Source organism: Boleophthalmus pectinirostris, unplaced genomic scaffold (assembly GCF_026225935.1).
Source record: "Boleophthalmus pectinirostris isolate CB_2022bp ecotype Guang Dong unplaced genomic scaffold, ASM2622593v1 HiC_scaffold_9, whole genome shotgun sequence".
Classification (NCBI taxonomy): Eukaryota; Metazoa; Chordata; class Actinopteri; order Gobiiformes; family Gobiidae; genus Boleophthalmus; species Boleophthalmus pectinirostris.
In genome coordinates this window covers 33,558,975-33,585,121 of record NW_026571541.1, presented here as the reverse complement: position 1 = coordinate 33,585,121, position 26,147 = coordinate 33,558,975, and the positions used below count along the sequence as shown (strand labels likewise).

At 40.4% G+C, this 26,147-nt stretch overlaps 1 protein-coding gene across 1 annotated transcript in view; it reads right to left on the bottom strand.

Annotated features, from left to right (window-relative positions):
* The window catches only part of LOC110172745 (unconventional myosin-XVIIIa-like), a 297,696-nt gene that overhangs the window by 184,702 nt on the left and 86,847 nt on the right, over positions 1-26,147 (bottom strand). The window contains 9 exon segments of the mRNA XM_055166713.1: positions 4,840-4,930; positions 12,515-12,551; positions 15,314-15,469; positions 17,565-17,628; positions 17,707-17,807; positions 18,006-18,148; positions 19,879-20,089; positions 23,113-23,289; positions 24,970-25,076. Coding sequence (XP_055022688.1) covers positions 4,840-4,930; positions 12,515-12,551; positions 15,314-15,469; positions 17,565-17,628; positions 17,707-17,807; positions 18,006-18,148; positions 19,879-20,089; positions 23,113-23,289; positions 24,970-25,076 — 1,087 coding nt within the window.

Here is a 26,147-nt window from a genome sequence, read left to right as displayed (position 1 = left end):
GAGATTAACAAGATCTATTTCAAACGCAGAGGAAGGAGCTTATTGAGTTTGCAGCTGATCTCATCAAGATTCCCCGGGGATGTGAAGCTAATTGAAGCACTGCTCTGTCTGACTATAATCTGATCTTTATTTTAACATAATCTCACATTAAATAACTGATTTAATTTCAACTACAACAGGTTATCTGGTTTGTGCTGTTAAATAAGTCTATCACACCATAACAGTATAGTTTTTGCTCTTAAGAAACTGGAGCATCTAGAGCAGGGGTCTCCAACTAGGGGTCTGCGCAAAGAATTGTAATTTTCATTTCCGCTAAAGTCTAACCTTGCGGCTGTTTCACTGTTTTAAATGGGAAATTAATTGGAAATCAAACGTACACTGGGTTTCTATGGAGATGTCATTCAGAGTCCCGCAAGGGTCCATTTACCCGCCCGGACCCGGTAACATTCCACCCGTTACCCGCCCGAGCCCGTGATAAATCACACAGAAATGAACTGAAGCATATGAACTGAAAAGTTACGACTTCAAGAATTACAATCACGAAATGAAACGGTTTAGCTTTTTTCAGTACGAACACGAACTCACAGACGCGACTCGACTGTCGTCACTTCACAGGCCGAGCAGAAGAAAAGCTGACGGAGATGCAGAACTTTTGTACCGCACACGCCACGGACTAACCCAGGACTAACCCAGGACTAACCCAGGACTAAGCCAGGACTAACCCAGGACTAACTAACCCAGGACTAACCAGACTAACCCAGGACTAACCCAGGACTAAGCCAGGACTAACCCTAAGGACTAACCAGGACTAACCCAGGACTAACCAGGACTAAGGACTAACCCAGGACTAACCCTAGGAACCAGGACTAAGCCAGGACTAAGACTAAGGGACTAACCCAGGACTAACCCAGGACTAAGACTAACCCAGGACTAACCCAGGACTAACCCAGGACTAAGGACTAACCCAGGACTAAGCCAGGACTAACCCAGGACTAAGCCTAGGACTAACCCAGGACCTAAGGACTAACCCAGGACTAACCCAGGACCCCAGGACTAAGACTAAGGACTAAGGACTAAGCCAGGACTAAGCCAGGACTAACCCAGGACTAAGCCAGGACTAAGACTAACAGGACTAAGCCCTAGGACTAAGGACCAGGACTAAGCCCAGGACTAACCCAGGACTAAGGACTAAGGACTAAGCCAGGACTAAGCCAGGACTAACCCAGGACTAACCAGGACAGGACTAACCCAGACAGGACTAAGGACTAAGGACTAACCCAGGACTAAGACAGGACTAACCTAAGGACTAACCAGGACTAACTAAGGACCCAGGACTAACCAGGACTAACTAAGCCAGGACTAACCCAGGACTAACCCAGGACTAATAGGACTAAGGACCAGGACTAACCCAGGACTAACTAAACTAGGACTAAGGACTAACCAGGACTAAGGACCCAGGACTAACTAAGGACCAGGACTAAGGACTTAAGCCAGGACTAACCAGGACTAAGACTAACCTAGGACTAAGGGACTAAGACCAGGACTAACCAGGACTAAACCAGGACTAAACCAGGACTAACCAGGACTAACCAGGACTAACCCAGCCAGACTAACCAGGACTAACCCAGGACTAACCTAGGACTAAGGACTAAGACTAACCAGGACTGAACCAGGAGACTAACCAGGACTAAACCAGGACTAAAACTAAGGACTAAACAGGACTAACCTAGGACTAACCCAGGACTACCCAGGACTAACCCAGGACTGACCCAGGACTGGACTAACCCAGGACTAAGAGGACTGATTCCAGAACTAAACCAGAACTAAACTAGGACTAAAACAGGACTAAAACAGGGCAAAACCAGGACTGATTCCAGCACTGAACCAGGAGGACTAAAAGAGGACTAAAAGAAGACTAAAAGAGGACTAACCTAGGATTGACTGCAGGACTGAACCAGGAGGACTAAACCAGGACTGAACCAGAAATAACCCATGACTAACCCATGACTAATCCAGGACCAATCCAGGACTAACCCATGACTAAAACAGGACTAAACCAGGACTGACTGTCGGGACGGGCTCGGAGATGCGCCCGTGTAAACCATCAGGTGACCGCAGACAAAAGGAGCGGCACAGAGCTCCACACCACACGGAGGTAAGCGCAGCCGTCACCAGATCACGCTTTGAGGACAACCTGCTCCACGGGGCTCGGGGTTCTCTCTCTCTTAAATCCAAGATTAGTCCTGGTTTAGACCTGGTTTAGTCCTAGTGTAGTCCCGCTCTACATTGCATTTACTCAATTACAGGTGGTTTTATAGCTCAAAAATACCTAGAAAAACAACATTCTGACTGTGAGCGTGGTCGCCTCTCCACAGATCTGACCTGTAACTTATTCCGGTTTGATCTCCACAAAGACAGAAAGGTTTAATCACACCGACAAAGCAATAACATCTCCACGGAGAAAAGTTACACCGTGCATCTTTAAATGGAAAAACTAACTCAATCTTTTTTCTTTTTTTTTTTCTTTTTTATTCCTGAACCAGAAGCTTACCTCTGTCTCGTACTGTATTTGTTTAGCTCGGGGAGAATATTTATTTATAGAAAAACTGCAGAGGCAACGATCCCCAGAGAGAAAAGTCTGACAAAACTCCAAACACAGAAGCAGGAGAGAGAGGAGAGAACGGAGAGAGCAGAGGAGAGGAGAGATGGAGAAAAGGAGAGAGACAGAGAGAGGACAGGTACAGGACAGATACAAGAGCGAGACTAAACTATAACAAGCTGCTCCGAGGCCAACGCTGAGAGCAAGAACATGTCTATTCACAAACAGGTTGTGTTATAAAAACGGGCGAGAAAAGAAACACTGTGGCACTTTTCCATGCGCATCATCGTTACGGGAGGTCAAGTTTAAAGGCGCGTCGTCTTTTCTCCCTGGAGATTGTGGGAAATATTATGTGTTGGTCATGCTAATTCACCCAATATTATGGACTTTGGAATGACAACAGGGTGGAAAACACGTATGACTATCTATAGGTCTATATAACATGTTTTTTCTGTACTTTGAGTGCCATAAAGAACATGTTTTTCTGGACTTTGAGTGCCACGAAGCAGCAAAACTGACATATGTGGACCCCGTGGCATGTTCCCACCCATGATAAGGTGCACTGGGTCAGCAGTATTGTTCATTTTCTTGCTGTATATGCTAAATCAACAAGTTAATGTTTTGTCAAGATGTAGTATAAAGCTACCCCTGATTTTGAGTTGGTCAGAGGCGTCGTTCCGGGGTGGCAGTTGTACTTGGTAATCAACTTGAATCTCTCTCAATGGAAATGCTGAAATAAAGTGGCCTGTTCTCTCGGATTCTCCATCTCTCGTGCTTCTTTTTAGGACACGCATTGAACCTTCCGAAAAAACCCACAAGATGTTACTGCTTTGTCTGGAATGTTTCACAGCGTGGCGTTAAACCTTTCCATCTTTCACGGAGATCAAACCGGACCGAGTTACAGGTCAGATCTGCGGAGAGGCGACCCCGCTCACAGTCAGAATGTCAGTTTTTTAGGTATTTTTGAGCTGTAAAACCATCTGTAATTGATTAAAAGTAAAGTAGAGCTGTTTAATGTCATACTGCGGAACATTCCAGGCAGAGGAATCGCAGATCTACAGAAACAAGCTACCGTATTTTTCAGACTATAAGGCGCAACGAATTATTAGACGTAATATCAATAATGCTGAATTCTCTCGTCTATTTTCATACATAAGTTGCACCGGATTATAAGGCGCATTAAGCGAAACAAACGGACGACACTTCAGACTGATGCCTTAGCCGAGGCGTCCACGATCCATTGGCAGATCGTGGCGTAATTCGCCCGGCGTTGCCTCCCTGTCTTGGTGAATGTGGATTATGAATGTGAATGTGGGTGGATCACTAATTAAGTTTGTTTTTTTGTATTTCCTACGTGGACGACTCAAATATACATTGAGTAATAATGTGTTTAATGTAGCTATGTGCACATTTGTTTACGTTTTACAGAAGAGAAACTTAAAACCACATGGCAAATTTGCATAAACTATAAGTGATGAAAAAAACAGCTCGCTCCTTGTGCGCTGATGCGGTTCAGTTTCTGTTAGACTAAACGACACGACTCAGTGGAATATGAGTGGGTTTTTTTGTGACAAGGCGACGGCAGCAGTGTGCGTTGTGTCGACGCAGAAATTATACTTTGCCCTTTACGCTGTGAGGATCCTGACTACAGTAGTCATAATGCTCCGACAATTCATCAAGTGGGGCGGTTTCATAGTTTACCAAAGTCGTACTAAAACATTTTGACAGATTTTTCAGCGCCGTGTACCACATAAAATCATTTCGAGGTCAGTAAGCACAACCAGAATTAATACATAAGGCGCACTGTTGATTTTTGAGAAAATTAAAGGATTTTAAGTGCGCCTTATAGTCCGAAAAATATGGTACATACTGCACCTTTAAAGTCCACCATCTGCTTGTTGCCATGGAGATGTTATTGCTTTTCTTTCTTTGCATTCTTACTGTGATCAGGGTTACATCTCCACAGACCTGACATGTAATTTTATTCGGTTGTGTCACCTGCTTGAGTGAATCTCACGTGGAAAAGTTTAATGCCATACTGTGGAACATTACAGACAAAGCTACTAGTACAACATATCCATGGAGGCAACACTGGAAAAGTGATCTGCATCCAAGATGAGTTTTTGACATGTTTGATAATAAATTTACATATTTTTATTTCTATTATATTATGATTTCAATACTTATTTTTATTTCTTGCTATTGGAGTGTTTTTACACAAGATCTTCTTTTGTACAGACCTGTTGATGAGGGAGATGACTAAAGTGAAGAGCTCCGAGTACAATCCAGACGCCATGGCCTCCAGACACTCCAGAGCGGTGACCTTTGATCCTGACAGAGAAGAAGAGACGATTCATCCACTTTGTTGTAAAAAAAAAAAAAACTAGAATGCAATAAAACCATGAATACTTGGTCCTAGATAAGTAAAAAAAATAAAATAAAAATAAATAAATAAATATCACAACACTGGCTTAAATTGTAAAATAAATGCTATTAGGAGCCATTAAAAACATCTAAATTATTATTATTTATTTTTTACGTTTGCACACAACTTGCACTTAGATTTAGACTTAAACAAATGTTACTGATCCACATGGGAAATAATTTGGACACAGTAGCTCACACACCACAATATAATATAACAAATAAATAATAATTAAAATAAATAAATTAAAATATAGTAAATAAAAATTTATAAAATAAAATTAAATTAAAATAAATAAAAAATAAAGTAAAGAAAATAAAGTAAATAAAATTAAATTAAATTTAAAAATATAAAAAAAAAAATTTAAAATAAATTTTAAATAAAAAAAATAATTTAAAATAAAAAAAAATAATAATAATAAATTAAATTTAAATCAAATCAAAACTTCCTAAATAAATAGCAAAAAAGATGGCAAGAGAATTAATTATAAGTTCCATTTGTCTGATGTGTTTTGGTCATTGTTTGAGTCTTGTTTTTATTCTGTGATAGTATAACAGAATATAAACATGAAACACTTAATAAAAAATGATATTAAAATTTTAAGTAAAAAAAAAAAAAAAAAAACTGCAGTAGTATATGTTTTGCGATTAGTCAGTGAGGTTTGGTTTTGGTTTTCCGATTCTTTTTTCTGACCAAGGTTTAGTTTTGTCAAAATACGAAACCATGAACCAGGACGAGGGGCTTTTTTATTCTCACACACCTGAGAGAAAGTACATGTGAGTAAGAAAGCTCCTGTCGTCCCGGTTTATGGTCTTGCGGGCATGTTTCAACAAACGGAACGAGAACGGTCGTGTGAGTGAAAAAGGAGGAGAGAGAGAAGGAAGGAAGATGGAGAGGAGGAGAGAGGAGAGAGAGGACAGAGGAGGAGAGACAAGAGAGGAGAGAGAACAGAGGAGAGGAGGTAAGAAAGGAGAAGAGGAGAGGAGAGGAGGAGAGAGAAGAGAAGAAAAGAGAAGCGAAGATAAGAGAGAAAAGGAGGAGAGAGGAGAGAGGAAGAGAGGAGGAGGCAGAAGAGGAGACAGAAGATAGAAGGGGAGAGGAGGAAAGAAGGAGAGAGAAGAGAGGAGAAAGGAGGACAGAGGAGGAGGGAAGAGGAGAGGAAAATAAAGAGAAGGAGAGGGCAGGAGAGAGGAGAGGAGGAGAGAAAAGGAGAGATCAGGAGAATAAAGGAAAGGAGGAGAGAGGAGAGAAGAAAGGAGAGAGGAGGGGAGAAGAGAGCGAAGAGAGGAGGATGAGAGAGGAGAGGGGAGAGGACAGAGGAGGAGAGAGAAGAGAGAAGAGAGAGGAGAGAGAGGGAGGAGGAGAGAAAAGAAGAGAGGAGGAAAGAGGAAAGAGGAGAGGAGACAGAGAAGATAGAGAGAAGACAGAAGGCGAGAGGGGGAGAGGAGGAGAGAGAAGGAGAAAGCAGATGACAGAGGAGAGGAGGAGAAAGGAGAAGAGAGGGAGATAGAAAGGGGGATAAGAGGAGGATGAAAGAGGAGGAGAGAGGAGGAGAGGGAAGGGGAAAAGAGGAGAGAGAAGAGGATAGAGGAGTGAGGAGGAGAGGAGAGAGAGAAGAAAAGATAGAGTTTAGAAACTAGTGGAGGTAAAAAACTGCTAATTATACACAAAATGACTGGTCCAATATTCTGCAAGAATCAGGTTTTAACACCAGTTTTCACTTTGGACGTGTATTTAGGTTTTCTGGTATTTAATCAAGTTAAAGACTCACTATGGAACTTTTCTGGTGAAGGTTCCACTACCTACAGCCTACTCGTCTCCATGGTGACGTTACCGTTTTTGTCCAGAATGTTCCACAGTATCGCATTAAACTTTGTCTCCATTGAGGAAAATCAGGCGTAGCCCAAGTTACAGGTAAGATCTGTAGAGAGGCGAGCCCCGTCACCTCACCACCACCCACAATAAGAATGCATGTTTTCATCGAATAAATGTGACATACTGTAGATAAATTTAATGCCATAGTGTGGAACATCGCCGCGGAGACAAGCAAGTGGTAGACCTACAACCAGAAAAGTTAACTTATAATAAAATCTGTTTAATTACATCCATAAATTAAACAAAAAATCTGCCAAATATATGTTTTTAAGACGGTTTTTAAGAGCTCAAAAAGCCAATTTTGTAAAATATTGGACCTAAAATGAGTAAAATACAGACAGGTGATTAAAAAATGGTGGATTAAAGACAGAGCAAGATGAAAAGAAATAGGATAAATAGTAAAAATTTGTATATTTTCCCACTGTGTGACTGCGGCAGAGTGGTTAGCCCAGTCTGCAAATACATATAATTACCGCACGATCCGTAACTTATTTAAACTTTTAGGTGAGCGTACGTCGTTTTAAAATAGAAAAGCTTCAGGAAACATATTCGCAGGAAAATAAACTCTGAGCAGAACAAGCTTGACTCTGCCGCCTCGTGATACGGCGCTGTGTAGTTTCGGAGCCTGGCGTGGGCGACGAGGGGGAAGCATCAGATAGAGCGGCTTAAAGGGGACGGCGTTGTTGTGATCTTTGGAAATTTTTTTATCTCCAGAAAGAAAAAAAAAGGGGGTTAGAGAGGAGACAAGGGGAGACGGGAAAACAAGAGCGGCTTTAAAACCGGGATTAAACGAGATCAGAAGCCATTTGAACCAACCGCCGTCTGCGTCCCGTTTACACCGAGGGGACTAATCGAACTTTTTAACTCGGAAGGAAAGAGAATCAACTTTTTTTTCTTTTTTTTTTAAATTATTACTTCAGATGTTTATTCGTGGTAGATTGTTTGTCATTACGTAATAATAATAATAATAATGTTGATGTTGTGAAGGTAACTGGAGGCATGTTCTGACTGAAGCTTTGTTATTCAAGTTACTTCATCTTTTGTTTTCTTTTTAAACTCAAGCTGATCGTAAACTATAACTACAACAATTACTACTACAACAATTACTACTACTATAACAACTACAACTACTACTACAACTACTACTACAACAACAACTACAACAGCTACTACTATAACAGCTACAACTACTACTACAACAATTACTACTACTACAATTACTACTACTATAACAGCTACAACTACTACTACTACTATAACAATTATTACTACTACTACTACTATAACAGCTACAACTACTACTACAACAATTACTACTACTATAACAGCTACAACTACTACTACTACTATAACAATTATTACTACTACTACTACTATAACAGCTACAACAACTACTACAACAATTACTACTACTACAATTACTACTACTACAACTACAACAATTACTACTACTATAACAGCTACAACTACTACTACAACAATTACTACTACTACTACTACTATAACAGCTACAACAACTACTACAACAACAACTACTACTACAACAATTACTACTACTACAACAACTACAACAACAACAGCTACTACTACAACTACAACAATTACTACTACAACAACTACTACTACTACTACTACTACTACTACTACTACTACTACTACTACTACTACACTACTACAACAACTAAAACAACAACAATTACTACTACAACAACTACAACAATGACCAGAACTACTACTACTACTACTACAACAGCTACAACTACTACAACAATTACTACTACTATAACAGCTACAACAACAACAACAACAACTACTACTACTACTACTACTATTACTACTACTACTACAACAACAACTACAACAACTACTACTACTACTACTACAATTATTATTACTACAACAACTACAACAACAACAACAGCTACTACTACTACTATAACAGCTACAACTACTACAACAATTACTACTACTACAACTACAACAACAACAACAACAGCTACTACTACTACTATAACAGCTAAAACTACTACTACAACTACTAACCCTAACCCTACTACAAGAACTAGTACAACTATAACTAGAGCAACAACGACAACTACTACTACAAAAACTAAAACAAGAACTACTACAACAACTACAACTACTACAACAACTAATACAACTACAACAACTTCTACAACTACTACAACAGCAACTACTACGCAGCAACAACAACTATAAGTACAACAACTACTACAACTATTACTACAACAACAACTACTACTACTACTACTACAACAACTACTACTACTACTACAACAACTACTACAACTATTACTACAACTACTACTACTACTACTACAACAACTACAACAACAACAACTACTACTACAACACCAACTACTACACAACAACAAGAACTACTACTATTACTACTACTACTACAACAACTAATACTACTACAACAACTAAAACTACTACAACAATGACAACTACAACAAGAAGAAGAACCACTACTACAACTACTACCCCTACTACTACTACAACTACTACTCCTAATACTCAACAACTACTACAACTACTACAACTGGTTTGCCTTGCTCACAGTCAGTATTGCTTGTTTCTGTTCTGTTTTGAGTATTTTTGAGTTATAAAACCACCTGTACTTGAATAAATATAAGTTAAAGCTGTTTAATGTCACACTGTGGAACATTCCAGGCAGAGCAGTGACCATAAATATCCACCGAAACAAGCAGGTGACGGACCCTTCGCAAAAAAATGACACATTGCAGCTTTAACAAGACATTATTCAGCACGATAACAAGTTCAGATTGGGTTAGCTTTTCGTTCTCTAATTCTCAGATAATGGGACAAGAGCTGACAGAGAAAATATACGGGTGGAACAAATGACTGCAAATCAGTTGTCAAATCGACCGTTTTTTTTTTTGTTTTTTTTTTTAGTAAAAGGGGGAAAACCAAGTCATGTTTTACCAAAAGCTTTTCAAATTATGAGGCAAGATTAGAGTTCAGAAACAATCAAAATGCTAATGAAGGAAGAGGATGGACGTTTAGGTTAACATCGGTGCGGGGAAATGTAGTTTTTGTGTGCGAGAGATGAGACTAGACTAGAGTGAGCGGAGAGTGAGTTCCATTACCTTGGTCCCCGTCTGGTTTGATAGAGGGCGCGGCATGCCAACGTGCAGAAGACAAGGGGTTAGCAAAACAGCACAACGGCAAAAAAAACAAAAACAACAACTCCATTTTTACAAGAAAAACAGATTAGAGGTAAACACAATGCAGCCCAGGCCCCATGCTGTGGAAGAGAAAACACCGCTGACGTACAAATAAGGTTAGTACAGACTCATGTTTAAAGCTACTATGGAACTTTTTTGGTGGTGGATATAACTGTTGAGATGTTATTGCTTTCACTAAAATGTTACACGGCGCGGCATTAATCTAACTCGCGGCTCTTTCATCCGTCTGTTGCGGTAACTCTAAATCTGTAGACGGTGTTGGGGAGTAACAGATTACATGTACCGGAGTTACGTAATCAGAGTACAAATTTTGAGCGATTGTATTCAGTTACAGTTACTGTTTCAGTGAGTGGTAATTGGATTACAGTTACTTTGTTGAAATAAATGGATTACACAGAGGTATTTTCCTGTTTTCACATTTTTATTTTTTTTTTTTTTTCCCCAGTAATTCCACTCATTGGCGGAAACTAAACCAGGACTAAACCAGGTCTAAACCAGGTCTAAAACCAGGTCTAAAAGGTCTAAACAGGTCTAAGGTCTAAACCAGGACTAAACCAGGACTAAACCAGGACTAAACCAGGACTAAAACCAGGTCTAAACTAGATCTAAACTAGATTTAAACCAGGTCTAAACCAGGTCTAAACCAGGACTAAAACCAGGTCTAGACTAGATTTAACTAGATCTAAACCAGGTCTAAACCAGGTCTAAACCAGGACTAAACCAGGTCTAAACCAGGTCTAAAACCAGGTCTAAACCAGGACTAAAATCAGGACTAAAACCAGGTCTAGACTAGATTTAAACTAGATCTAAAACCAGGAATAAACCAGGACTAAACCAGGTCTAAACCAGGTCTAAACCAGGACTAAACCAGGACTAAACTAGGTCTAAACCAGGACTAAATCATGCTGCGTGGACATGTTTCCTCCTCCTGTATCAATAATATTTTTAATTTGGTTCAGTAAAGTCTGGGCTTTTAATTTTCTTTTATCAGACAAAACTTCTTATGTTATGATATCCTGGTCTTTGCTTCTCTACAGCAAATCAAGTAATCCACAGTATTCAGATTACATTACTCACTTTAAGTAATTTAATGGATTACGTTACAAACTATATTTTGGGGTGTGTAATCTGTAACCTGTAGGGGAATACATTTTAAAAGTCACCTTCCCAACACTGTCTGTAGATAACGGTAATCTCGTAACATTCAAATAAAACGTTTGTACCGTATTTTCCGGGCTATACACGCATCAAGAATTTCAGACTTCCGGTCATCGCGCAATGCACACTGGGAAGGATTTTCTGAAAAAGTGAGCATCAAACCGCTGTGTTTGTTTTCCCAGTGGGATGCGTCTATTGACAAATTCGATCTTTTCAAGTCTTTTGAACCATATCGATTTTGTTTCTGGTTCTGATATTGTCATATTTTAGTTTTGGGATTCGGACATCGTTAACTGTGTGGTTGTTGGATCCTAACAGCGGAAAACGGCTCGAGAAATTTGTTTGCGAACTCCATAAATGCAAAAGGGAATCAGATGTGTGTGACTGAAAACCTCTGTTCAAACTGTTTCCCTTCCCAGCGGAATTGAAAAATAGTGAAAGGCGAAGAAGATGGGCAGGATTGATCCACGGAAGGACGAAAAAGGAAACATTTGACTGTCTAAATCATCCCGAGTTTGCAGCGAACATTTTATATGTGGAGCGACAACAAAGCAAAACCCCGATCCCTCGCTCAACCTTGGTTACGAATTTAAAAAGTCAACGCCAAAGCGAAAGGCACCAACTGTTCACCAAGAAACACCTTCCACTGCAAAGAGACCAAGACGTGATGTTGCTGTAAAACCACAAGAACAAGAAAGTGCAGCTCAGTCTGTTTGTCTTCTGCTCCTCTCCATTAACAAATGGGATTTTGCTTTGATGTCGCTCCACATATAAAATGTTCGCTGCAAACTCGGGATATAGACCATAGACCATTCCATGACAGTGCGCCTTATAATCCAGAGCATCTAATAGTGTGGAAAATACTGTAATATTTTTGTAGCTCAAAATATGCGTCAAAACCCAGCACAGCCCGGATTTACCAGGTCCTACACCGGCAGCACGATTTTTTGAGCTTTTCGACCCATGGTAGGTAAATGATGGATGAATCCAAGAAAAGAAAAGTTTCTATCACGGCTGATGAGACTGGTATACATGATAAAATGAGAACACAGAAGCAGCCAGTATTTTTGGTTCGCCTTGGATAGATAATTTAAGTTTGGATTTTTATTTCCTATGAGAACTCAAATACACATTGAGTAATAATGTGTTTAAAGCAGCTTTGCGCACATTTGTTTACATTTTACAGAAACTAAACTTAAAACCACATGGCTCATTTGCATAAACCATAAGCGCTCTTGGTGTCAATGATCCGGTTCAGTTTCTGTCGCACAAAAGGACACAACGCAGTGGAATATGAGTGTTCTTTCTGTGACTGATGGTGACTCTGTTCTGTGTTTCTGTCACGTTGGAGATGATTCATGTTAAACTTTTCAGAGATTATACGTCTCCAGGTCGTACACAAAGACAGTTTATATGAATGGACATATATTCTAGCCTCTTAGCGTTTTGACGGTGAATTACTTCGCGGCGCATCAACCTACATGAGCGTATCAGCGTTTTCAGGCGTCCACACAGCGCCGGATCAGATCTGTACTCGTGGGAGCTGACGGCACCAGATCGTTCCGTCTCTGGAGCCGTTTTCCGTCGGATTAGTGCGAACGAACACTGCGTCCACAAAGAAAACGACTCGAATACATAAAGTTATACTAGTGTGGACGGGGCCTGTGAGCGGGGTCGCCTCTCCACAGATCTGACCTGTAACTTGGTCTAGTTTGGTCTCCGTGGAGATAGAAATGTTTAACGCCATACTGTGAAACATTCCAGACAAATCAATAATATCTACGTGAAGAAAAGCATTTGAATTTGATCAGAAATGTTACACAATGCACCTTAGTCCTTTTTCTGTTTATTTCTAGACTGAACTTCTTTTTAAAAACCAAGAGAAACCGAATTGCAACTTGAATTAATCCGATTTAAAACTGTTTGTGTCCTTTCATTATCACTCTTTACCATCCGCACGTTACTTTAATGAATACACGTCGAAGCGAGTGTATTTTTGAAGACTCCTTTCTCTTTTTTGTTGTTTTAGTTAAATGCACCCCCTTGTACTGATGGGTGTTTTGTGTTGTGTTTTATTTTGCCTGACACTTTTGTCTCGCAGTCTGGGCCATAAAACAGGCCATTTCACACCAAGACAAACAGCAGCTGCTCAGAGGAGGAAACACTCACGTAGCAACACTGACCCCTACTGGACACAAAAGGAACACATGCGTCATTTTTATCTGTTTTAAAGCGCATTATGTAACTTTTCTGGTGGAGGGTATGTACAGTATGGTATTAAACCTTTCTATTTTCATGGAACCCAAATTAGACCACGTTACAGGTCAGATCTGTGGAGAGGCGACCCCACTCACAGTTAGAATGTCAGTTTTTTAGGTATTTTTAAGCTATAAAATCACCTGTAAGTGAATAAATGTAAAGTCGAGCTGTTTAATGTCAGCTAAAGCAATAACATCTCCTTAGAAACAAGAAAATTACGGACACCAACCAAAAAGTTTCATAGTGAAGCTTTAAGAAAACAACTTGAAATCACAATAATAAGAGTGCCTCATTACATAGATTGATGTATTTACTGTAGCATTTTTAATAAAGATTTGTTCGTATTCATTACTGGAACTCATGTTGTCACATTTCAAACTCGATTTCACTCTTTATTTTGACAACAGATTGTGATTTTAAACATTAAATCATAGTATTTTGTTTTATATTCTCATGTGGCCTTATATCTGTGTAATCCCTCAGTGGTCCAGGTCTAAACCAGGTTTAACCCAAGTCTAAACCAGGTCTAAACCAGGATTAAACCAAATCTAAACCATGACTAAACCAGGCCTAAACCATGACTAGACCAGGCCTAAAAAAAGTCTGTGTCTGTGTTGAAGCCAGGTCTAGTCCAGGTCTAAACCAGGTCTAAACCAGGTCTATGTTGAAGCCAGGTCTAAAAACCAGGTTAAACCAGGTCTAAACCAGGTCTAAACCATGACTAAACCAGGTCTAAACTAAAACCAGGTCTATGTTGAAGCCAGGTCTAAACCAGGTCTAAACCAGGTCTTAAACCAGGTCTAAACCAGGTCTAAACCACTAGGTCTGTGTCGAAACCAGGTCTAAACCAGGTCTAAACCAGGTCTAAACCAGGACTAAACCATGACTAAACCATGACTAAATCAGGTCTAAACCAGGTCTAAACCAGGTCCATGGGCGTCTACTAGTCTATGTGCTCTTATCCAGCTCAAGATCATTCTAAAGGCCCAAGATATAATTATATTTGACTATATATACACTATAGAGACATTATTTATTTAAAATGTTATTATTTTATATTTTGCTTGTTCTGAATTCGTGTTTAACAAAACTATTATTAAACATTTATTTTAATATGTAAAGGTTTAACATTACATATCTTGAAAGAAGAGAAAACACTGCAGATGAAGTTGCAATTTCTCAATAAATATTTAGTTTGGCCCATGACTTAGTCCCAGTTTTTAATTTTGTCCCTCTGTGAATTTGAGTTTGACACACCTGCTCTAAAACTTCAGGAAAGCTTCATTTCTGTCCTGAGAATGGGACTTTTTTTAGTTTTAGAATCGATTAGGATCTGATTTTTGCTTCTTTTGACAGTCCTACTTTCCATTACTGTGTGCACTAATTAGATTTCAGTAAAAAAATGTGTGTATAGTGAGTTGTTAGTAGTAAAATCACATGCTTTACTGGTTAATACAAACTCCCCTTCAGCACTATATTGTATATTTAAATACATTCAGTTACAGTTAAAGGCTTTTCTGGAGCGTCTGCCACTTATTTGCCTGCTTTGGATTATTGCACAGTATGGAAATAAACTTGGTAATCACATTGGAGACAAGTTAACGGTCAGATCTATGGAAAAGCAAGTCTGCACGTGATAAGAATTTGTGTTTTTAAGGTGTTTTTGAGCCGTAAACTGCGTAATATTCCAGGCAAACGGAGACAAAGCGAGTAGCAAACCCTCCATCTTAGAAGTTTCGTCGTGCACCTTTAAAATACAATTACTAGTTTTTTACCTTTGGTGGCTCCGGCGGCTCCCAGGTGATAGATTCCTCCCAGGATGAGCCACAGCGCCTTCTGCTCATCGGAGGAGAAGCCCAGCACCTTCATGGCGGCCTGGAGCTTCGTGAACTGCTGAGACGAGCGCTGTTTATCCTCGGTCTGGAAACAAAACGCAGAAAAATCAGTTTATAAATGAGTTAACTGTTTGATAAAGGGGCACTAGGGAACTTTTCTGCATGGAGATGTCATTGCTTTGCCTAGAATGTTCCACAGTATGAATGCAAAAATGCTGACAGTGACAATGACAGTGAAGACACGGACAACATTTTTGCGCTTGACAATGTTTATTTGTTACACGACATAGCGATATGGCACCTGTTATAGGAGCGTCTGGAACAGCGACCAGATCAAGTGGTTGAGCTCGTTCATGCGCTGCAGTAAAGAGCAACGTTTGTTACTTCAAACCAGGTCTTGATGGAAACATGTTCGGGAAACATTTGGATTATTTTTCAATGGGGAAATAATACGCTACGATAAAGAAGGTTTAACGCGACAGTACAGCTCCGGCAGTTTTGCGTCTCTATGGGAGTGAATGGAAGCGAGAGGACACGCCCCCCATGCTTCCAGATGTGGCTCCGCCTTTACCAGTTACGCTGATCGCTAGACAATCCGGACACCGACAGGAGACTCAGTGCTGCGCCGAGCAGCATCCGGCGTCAATGGGTTAAACTAAATTGTACTTGAAAAAAATCATAGTATATTTATATATGAGTATTTACAGAGTAAATAAGAGTTCTAGAAATGCTAATTTTAACTTTTAAAATGTCTTGACAAGATTTTAGTGTGAATCATTACGGTCAGAACAGAAAGAATTCAGATTTAAAAGTGCTTCTCAAGTCTTCAAGTCCGAGTCAAGTCCCAAGTCTTTTATCAAGTCAAGTCTCAGGGCCTGTTTACAGGAGAACGCTTGCGGGTAAAAACTGCAAAATATTTTATCAGAAGTGCCTTTCGTTTAGACCAGGGGTCTCAAACTCAAATTACCTGGGGGCCACATTAGATAAAGTCTGAGTGAGGCTGGGCCGCATTGAGTATTCGATAAATCGCGGTTGCATGAAAAAAAAAAAAACTCTGTATGTGCACATGTACTCGTATTAACAGATCCACTTAGACTCGTTGCTTCACAACTGCTGTAAATTGAGTTTTGGGATATAAGCTGTGTTAATAATCTGTTGTTGTGAATCTGTATGGGCACCGATTGCAGCTTCATCTGTCAGTGCGGCCCGCGGTCGGGGGTGGGATTGTGCTTACATCTACTGTGGTCGCACTGACATTATTCTTTGGAATTAAGTGGAGGGCCGCAAAAAATTCTTCCGAGGGCCGCAGTTGGCCCCCGGGCCGCGAGTCTGAGACCCCTGGTTTAGACGGTGAGGGAGTTTTGGGTCTTAAAAACGCAAACATCTGAAACCACCCTCCAGAGTGGAAAAGTTGAATACGTTCCGCCGTAGCGTTTCCGTCTACACTGCTCAAGAAGCAAAACTCTGGTCAGATCTGCTCAGGTCGTGTACGCGTTTACGTCACAAACCTACAGTACACAGAAACATGTCGGATGGCGTGCATACCCAATCCAATTCCAGACACTTTTGCGTCACCGTATGCACACAGATTTCCTCCCGACAACACTCGTCTAAACCCGGATTAAAAAGTGAAGACGCGACGACACTTTTGCATCTTCTGTTCAGATCGTCATCGTATAAACGTAGCCTTAAGTCCTAAAAATAGTGACTCAAGTCTGGCTCAAGTCCAAGTCACAATTTGCAAGTCTCCACCTCTACACCTACAGAGTTCAGCTTTAAAGTCGAACTATAGAGTAAAAAAAAAAATTAAAATATCCAAATATAAAAAACACTTCAGGCTTCATCACATTTCTACATAAATATTTCTTTAAACTGATCATATTATGTTTTATTTTCCATAGTAAATTAATGACTAGGTAGGGACTAGCTTCATTTAAAACCCTGAAATAACAATTTGGAGACATTTGCAGACAGGGAACAGGCTTTTTATATTGACAGGTGAGAGATTTCAGTTTATAGCCATAGTATAAGCACATCTGAACAACTTGGAGCCGTGCTTTTGTGCAGTTTTAACACACTTCGTGGAGGTGGTGTACATTAAAACTGCATAACGAACAAATCCTCGTTGCTTAGTGCTTAGATAAATCATATATTAAACACTTATTGACTCAAGTTTGTACCTTTGTCTGTGGAAGGATCCCAAAGGTGCTGTTCTCCGCAAAGTGGTTCAAATGGAGCTCAGTTCTGTAAATAAAAATATAAAATAAATTACAGTATGAATACAAATAAAAGAGTGATTGTTTTAATAACTAAGGCGCAGACCTGAGGGTGCTGTCGGCTCCGGCCAACAGGAAGTAGAAAACATTGAAGGTGGATTCAGAATCAGGACGGCGACTCACTCTGAGCTTCTCCAGTAACATGGTCTGAACACACACAGGAAATATTAGGTTTAGGCTTGAAAAAACCCTTTCTTCTGTCTGAGATTAAAACATGACCAAATTCTACAATGTGAACACAAACTGTTGGTGTTTTTTGTCTGATTCTTGAGTGTGATAGTGTCGCACTCTCACACGGGGCACAGGTTTTTCCTCTCGATCACACTCTTCATTACTGCGAGTTACCTGTATGGAGGCAGAGGAGACCTGCCCGGCCTGGTCGAAGTCCAGAGACACGACGTGAGAAAAGCGACTGGCGTTCGAGTTCATGGAGGTCGAGCTGTTTCCGAACGCCTCCAGGATCGTGTACACCGCCTGCCACTTCTCCGCTGAGAAACACACAACAGAAATAAATAATAAATACAAGAACTGGAGACTGGCCAAAAAATCTTCTCCAGTGAAACAGAGAAGAGAAATATACAGGTAGAAGTGTTGTAGTCAAGACCGGACTAATCGAGACAGAGACCAGTCCGAGACAACAGGCTCCCGAGACCAGGACAAGACCAAGACCTCTGAGGGTCAAGACCAGGACAAGACAGAGACCTTTAAAGGTCGAGACTAGGACAAGACCAAGACCTATGGGGGTCAAGACCAGGACAAGACAGAGACTTTTAAAGGTCGAGACCAGGACAAGACCAAGACCTTTGGGGGTCAAGACCAGGACAAGACAGAGACTTTTAAAGGTCAAGACCAGGACAAGACCGAAGACCTTTGGGGGTCAAGACCAGGACAAGACCGAGACCTTTGGGGGTCAAGACCAGGACAAGACCGAGACCTTTGGGGGTCTAGACCAGGACAAGACCGAGACTTTTAAAGGTCGAGACTAGGACAAGACCAAGACCTTTGGGGGTCTAGACCAGGACAAGACCGAGACTTTTAAAGGTCGAGACTAGGACAAGACCGAGACCTTTGGGGGTCAAGACCAGGACAAGACCGAGACCTTTGGGGGTCAAGACCAGGACAAGACCGAGACTTTTAAAGGTCGAGACCAGGACAAGACCGAGACCTTTGGGGGTCTAGACCAGGACAAAACCGAGACTTTTAAAGGTCGAGACTAGGACAAGACCAAGACCTTTGGGGGTCAAGACCAGGACAAGACCGAGACCTTTGGGGGTCAAGACCAGGACAAAACCGAGACTTTTAAAGGTCGAGACCAGGACAAGACCAGAGACCTTTGGGGGTCAAGACCAGGACAAGACCGAGACCACTGAGGGTTAAGACCAAGACAAGGCCGAGAATTTTAAAGGTCGAGACCGAGACAAGACAAAGACCATGGTCCATCAAGACCAAATCGAGACCACCAGTTTCGACATTTATTTGTATTTTACAGTTATTTTGGCACATATCTATATCAGTGTTTTTATTAATTTCACTTCCACTGGCACTTTACAGAAAACTGCTTGAAAGTGAAGAAAGTGGCCGTAATGAAACATGATCGCACTCGTCGAGTTTCAAACCTCGAGTCCGAGACAAGACGAGAGTCCAAGTGCCTTCAGGACTGAGACAGGACCAAATGAGCTCGAGTCCAAGACGAAACCAAGATCGCAGAAATAAACTGTCTCGAGGCCAGTCTCGAGACAAAGACCGGTCTCGAGAACTACAACACTAATAGGTAGCTTCTTTAGGACTACTCAAAGTCTAAACCAGGGCTTAAACCCGAGGAAACCAGATTTTTTGTGCTGAAAGTTCTGAAGCTGTGATATTACCGATGTGTTAAGGTGTGTCAATTTTCACAAGACGAGATCATTTTTCCTCATTTGCGCACGATCTTTTGGCAATTTTGTCTCGCTAGATCTTGTCCCACAACTTTATTTAGGAAGCAGTTACGGAGAGAGCTGACGGTTTTTCAATAGAAAGTGAACTAAAGCGCGCCCGTGCACACTTCCTCTCTGGAACGTGACGGCTGCCAGGTCTAACCAAGAAATTACCCAAAGCAGGTCCCAAAAGTGAATTAAACGGTTTCTAAATAAAGTTCAGTTTAGTCTAGTTTGAGAAACACTGTGTTAGATCATATCTTTCAGTCCAGACGTTTCATTTTGGCAACAGCTCTGTCCCTCACCTGAGAAGATCTTGCCGGTGCTTCCCGCGATGGAGACCAGGTACTGCACCAGGTGTTGGCAGTTGGTGGTTTTCCCGCTTCCCGATTTTCCGAGCAGGACGACGGACTGGTCCTGCCTCGTGGTCAGGAGGTTCCTGTAGGCCGTCTGCGCCACGGAGTAAATGTGAGGAGCCATGTCCTCGCGCCGGCAGCCTTTGAACATGTGCATCACCTGAACACCAGGGGGAGACAGAGAGGAGGCAGGTTGTCAGAATAATTTTATTATCCCATATTTGCTAAATACTTGTGTGATATTCTATGCCTATGAGTTAACCATTTATGTAACTACAATTCTTTGATTTATAATGTACCAATCACTTGTATGAAAATGAATAACCTCTTTGTGTTTGACAACTGTGTGCAGTGTCCTGTCGCTCTAGTGAACCTCGAGATGATTCCTCACATGAAGCCAACTCCCACTGTCACACATGCAAGAGTTATGATGGTGTCTGACCTAAGGCACCTCCTGTTTTTACTATGCATAGCTTCATCAGTTTCTTATTATGTCTTTGCTGTTTCCCCTTCCCCTTGAGAATTATCGTTCTGTAACTAGGGCCTCCTAATGAAATAAAAAGAGGAGAACGGCCTTGAGGCATCAGAACGTGTGGAGACTGTTGGTTTTGATGCCCGCTCTCTGCCCGTTCTCCTCGCGAGTAAAACTTAATTAATCTCTTGTCTTTCTTCTTGTTTACAATGTTTAGGCAGACCTAACACAGGTAGTGATAAGATTACTGAATAAAATATAAACAATAAACGATAATACTGAAATTAATTTAAAGTTTCAACTCTTTATAATGTTGTTACCTCATCACAGACAGACATGGAGTTGTGTTTTGTTTCATTTACACGTGTTTGAGTAACTTCACACACTTTCACTAGAATCATTTTTATAATTTCAGACCTGGAATTGCCGATCTCGACTGAACGAAACGTAAAAAGGAGCTGTTAACTTGAAAACTACCACTACATGACATTGCAAGGTGGAACTGGAGATGTAGACAGATTAATAATGCAGGATTAGACTCTGGAAAAAATCATTATCGTGACTATTTTGGTCAATTTTGAAATCACGATTATTATTTTAGTTACACGATGCATTTATTCAGCATTTCTCTCTCAAAAAAACACTTTGTTACTGATAATTTACACAAAATATAGGCTACAAATGTGTACCTTAGAGCAGTTCTGCGATGTATAAAACATAAAATGAATAATAAAATATACTTTGGACATGAAATAAAGCTTTGAAAAACATAAATGTTTCCAAAATAAAGTATATATACAGCTGTTCTACAATCTCTCTCTATATTAACCCTCCATTGTTGATTTAAGTTGACAAGATGCTGCTTTGATAAAATAGATGAAGGTCTGAACCAGGACTAAACAAGGATGAAAATAGGACACAGGACTGAACCAGGACTGAACCAAGCTTAAACCAGGACTAAACCAGGACAAAACCAGCCCTAAACCAGGACTAAACCAGGACTAAACCAGGACTAAACCAGGGCTAAACCAGGGCTGAACCAGGGCTAAAACTGGACTAAACTAGGATGAAAACAGGACTAAACCAGGTCTGACTAAACCAGGACTAAACCAGGTCTGACTAAACCAGGACTAAGACGTCAAAATTGAACGTTTTAGGAAAAAACTCTGGTGCATAAAGGGTTATATACTTATTTATAAAAATATCCCACAATAAACTTTGTTAAATGGTTTCAACTTGATTATTTGAGTTTGGAGATCGTTGTTTGATACACAAATCAAAATCACGATCACAATTCGATTAACTGCACGAGTTAATTGATGCAGAGTTACTCAGACGTGTGACTGAAACAAAACACAAGTCCAGGTCTGTTTTTGAGGATTTAACAGTTTTATAACATGATTTAAAGCTCTTAACTCTTTCCCCCATGAAGACGACATTTGATGACCCCCCTGAACCCTTAATGACGACTTTTGACACCTCCGCCGTTTCACTAAAGACGAGATTTGACGACCTTTAGAAACGGCTCGGTTTTTCACATTTAAACAGAGACTGTGATCGGTGGGAGCCACTACAACCCACACTAGACTGACCAATAGGATTCAAGGATATGTTTTCGCCGATTTTTTCCGAAGTTAATCGAAATAGTGACGATGGTAGCTTCCGGAAAAAACACAACACGAAACACGTGCAATGGAAAGATCGCGGCGCTGCGGCGCACAGTTTTAGAAATAATGAGGAGCGGACGTATTTTATGGATAAGTTTAGAGAAAGTGACTTTTATAGATTTCAAAGTGATGATGTTGAAGTTGATTATAAAGTGGAAAACAGCGACAGTGACGGACTTTCAGGGAGAAGGTGAGAATGCCGCTGATGCGTCTGTGTGGAGTCCTGCGATATCCGAACAAACTATCTGAGCTTTATACTCGATTATGAACCAAAATTGCCCTGAAATCTGGATGTTGCCCAGGCCAGTCCTTTAAAATATTTCAGTCTTTTTTTCCAAGATGCGATGTATAACAGAATCGCTACAGAAAAAACGCTTATGCGGAGCTCTGCGCACGAGAAAATAACCAAGATGACAAATACTGGACACACACTGACAGGGAAGAGTTTTATTATTATATTATTATATTATAATAAGCTAAATTAGTTGAATAAGCTAAATGAGTTGAATAAGTTAAATGGAAAAAAATTATTAGGTGCACACAGGTGTACAACAGGTAAAAACAGGTGCACACTTGGCTCTACTGTATCTGGTGATATGAAATCTGTTTAAATACTTTGACAAAGTATATTTTTTATTTTTTTATGAATATAGTACTCAGAACATGCAGATATCAGATGCTGAATGTAGTTTTTTGTTTTCGAGTTTGCACCTGACCAGGTAAACTCTCATTTTCAGTGAGCTGTTATACACCTATAAATGAGTTGAATCACATTTAAACATCCATAAATGAATAGTTCAGAGTCTAAGGTTTCCAGAGATACAAATATGTCTGTGTTACAATTAAGTTCATGAGTGTAAAAATCATTTATAATCACTCGTGGAAGTCTGTTTTCTTTTATGCAATTATGCTCTATGGGTGTAGCCCTAGTAACATATGTATGGGTTGTACCTAGTAGGCGTCCAGGGGGGAAAGAGTTAAGAGTAAATTTAGGGTAATCTAAGCGTTTCAATAGAGAGTCTGGCAGCTGTGTGTGACTCTGACCTTCTCCGAGTACATGGACGGGGTGCTCAGGGGGTTGATGACCACGGTGTTGGGTCCGGCGTAGGTGTGGATCAGGTTTCCTCCGTATCTCTGACGCAGACAGTTCATCACACTGGACTCGTTCAGGTAGAGCAGAGAGGCCAGGTCCTCGGAGCGGTCGTACGAGGGAGGGTTCGCCTGAGAATCGCAGGACAGACAGAGAGAGAAGGGTCAGAAACTACACAGACCATGATGCTTTGCTCCGTATCAGTCACCAGTTTGAGCGAACGGGATGAGCTTTAGCAGGTATTGGACACTGCCAGTCAAAAGTGTGGACACACCATCTCATTCAGCGTTTTTTTCATGTTTTTATCTCATCATCATCATCATCATCATCATCATCATCATCATCATCATCATCATCATCATCATCATTATTATTATTATTATTATTATTATTATTATTATTATTATTATTATTATTATTATTATTATTTATTATTTATTTTTTACTGCTTTCTAGATTTGATCCAAACAGAAGTGAGATATTTGGAATTATGTAGTAATCATGTACTGTATTTTTTGGACTATAAGTGGCACTTTTTTCATGGTTTGGGTGTTTCCTGCGACTTATACTCTGGTGCGACTTATATATTAAAAGGTTCTAGTCTTGTGTGTGAGTATCTGCTGCTCCTGTTCTTCCTGCACCACTGTCACTTGGCTCTACTGCACATGTCTCCTGCAGAAAGAGCCTCTGTCCTGTCTGTATCATGTCAGTCGATCGCACCGTTACTTCTGCACCACTGAACAATTTAACATTTAAACAAACTTATTAAGACGACCAAAACCATCCTGTTGGGATTCAGAAAGTCCGGAATAATTCTCACTGGAACTGATGCCAAGTCTGACGACAGCGACACAGAAGAGGAAGCGGCGCTCTGTTTACCTCCGGAGGTCGAGGCCGAGTTGTTCAGAAGTGACACCGAGGATGAAGAATTGAATGGATTTAGTGATTTGGAGTGAGATGGAGAGTTTGTTAAACTTGCTCTGTTCTGTTTTTATGTTAAAGTTTATCTGAAGAACTGTTCATATGTGACATTAACAGTCTGTTGTTCTCTCTTCTACTGTGTTTACTAGAACTTGACTTTCAACAGGAAATGTCGGTTCCTGGGCTCTTATTTTATAAAATAAATGTCCCCAAAAAAGTGCGACTTATTTATGTTTTTTCTTCATCATTATCCATTTTTTGGCTGGTGTGACTTATACTCCGGAGCAACGTATAGTCCAAAAAATACAGTAACTATATAACTGTGTATTTGACTGTTATTTGTATTTTAACAACTTGACTTGAACTTTTTAACTTTTAGGGAGCCTATTATTATTTGGCATTTACATTATTGTAATGTTTATTAATGTACACTGTCCTACTGAAAACTAAATGAATAAATACATAAATATTAATTTTTAAAAAGTATTAATAGACATAATAGGTATAGAGTGAATGAATAATGCTCTGTAAAGCGTCTTTGTGACAAAATGTCTGTGAAAAGCGCTATATAAATAAAGACTTTCTTAAAGACTTACTTAATAAAAATATAGATTTTTTTATATCTTATATTCAAATCCCCAAAGTAGTCATTGGCTATGCTGAAAAATATTTTGTAGAGTTATTTTACCTTTTTCAAGAAGCTAAAGTTTAAGAACCCAGTTTTTTAAGACAGCTGAAGGATTTTGAACTGAGACAAAGTGAATGATCTGAAAATAGCAGTTTGTTCTGTTTTGTGTATAAGAACAAGGAGCTAATATTCTATAAACCATGAATACACAAAACTAACGAGACATTATATTTAAAACTTCAAACTGAAATCAAACCATCACCTTCTCGATGTCGTCCTCGTCCACGTCCAGAATCGCTCCATCGTGCTCCAGACGGATTTTCACTTTTCCCTCGGGCAGAGCGCCGGGGTCGGTCTTCACTACGGTGGCTGAGAAAGCACAAAAAAACCAAAAACAATTTAAACATATGAGACACATGAAGAGCTGGGAAGAAATTTAAATAGTCAAGTATTAGATCTTTGTATGGACTGGATATGCGTTGAATTTTTTAAAACTGAAAAAACATGTCTGAATTGTTTTTATTCTGAAATTCAGTTGATGAATTTGTGTGTGTCTAAGATTTCAATATTAAAAAATTCACCTTTTAAATATTCAGCACAAATTCAACAGTCAAAATTCACACGTTTTGATTTGTTTTTATTGTGATTTTAATCTGTTTCTTATTCTGTAAAGCACGTTGAATTACTTTGTGTACGAATTGTGCTGTACAAATAAACTTGCTGGTTGTTACTCGGACCACGTTGGATCTATTATTTAGGCCTTGGCATCTTGGATTTTTGTTGCGAAAATTTTCACTGCAAAAATTTTCATTCTGAATTTTGACCAATTTGAGGTTTTTGAAAATTACGGGTGTGCAAAAATATTTAACTATTGAAATATCAATATATCGTATAATTTAATGTGATGATACAGTATCTAGGACTAAACCAGGTCTAAACCAGGTCTAACCCAGGACTACACCCGCGTAGACTGTCAGGTGATCAGGACTGAGACTGGGACCAGCCCGGGACCAGAACCAGGACTGAGGCCGGGACTGAGACCGGGACTGAGACCGGGACTGAGGCCGGGACTGAGGCCGGGACTGAGGCCGGGACTGAGGCCGGGACTGAGGCCGGGACTGAGGCCGGGACTGAGACCGGGACTGAGGCCGGGACTGAGGCCGGGACTGAGGCCGGGACTGAGGCCGGGACTGAGGCCGGGACTGAGGCCGGGACTGAGGCCGGGACTAGATCGGGACTGAGACCGAGACCAGACTAGGACTGAGGCCGGGACTGAGCCTGGGACTGAGGCCGGGACTGAGACCGAGACCAGACCGGGACTGAGGCCGGGACTGAGACCAGAACTAGACCGGGACTAAGACCGGGACTGAGAAAGGGACCAGACAAGGACTAAGAATGTCCTGTTTAGTCCTGTCTAGCCCTGTTTTAGTCCTGTTTTAG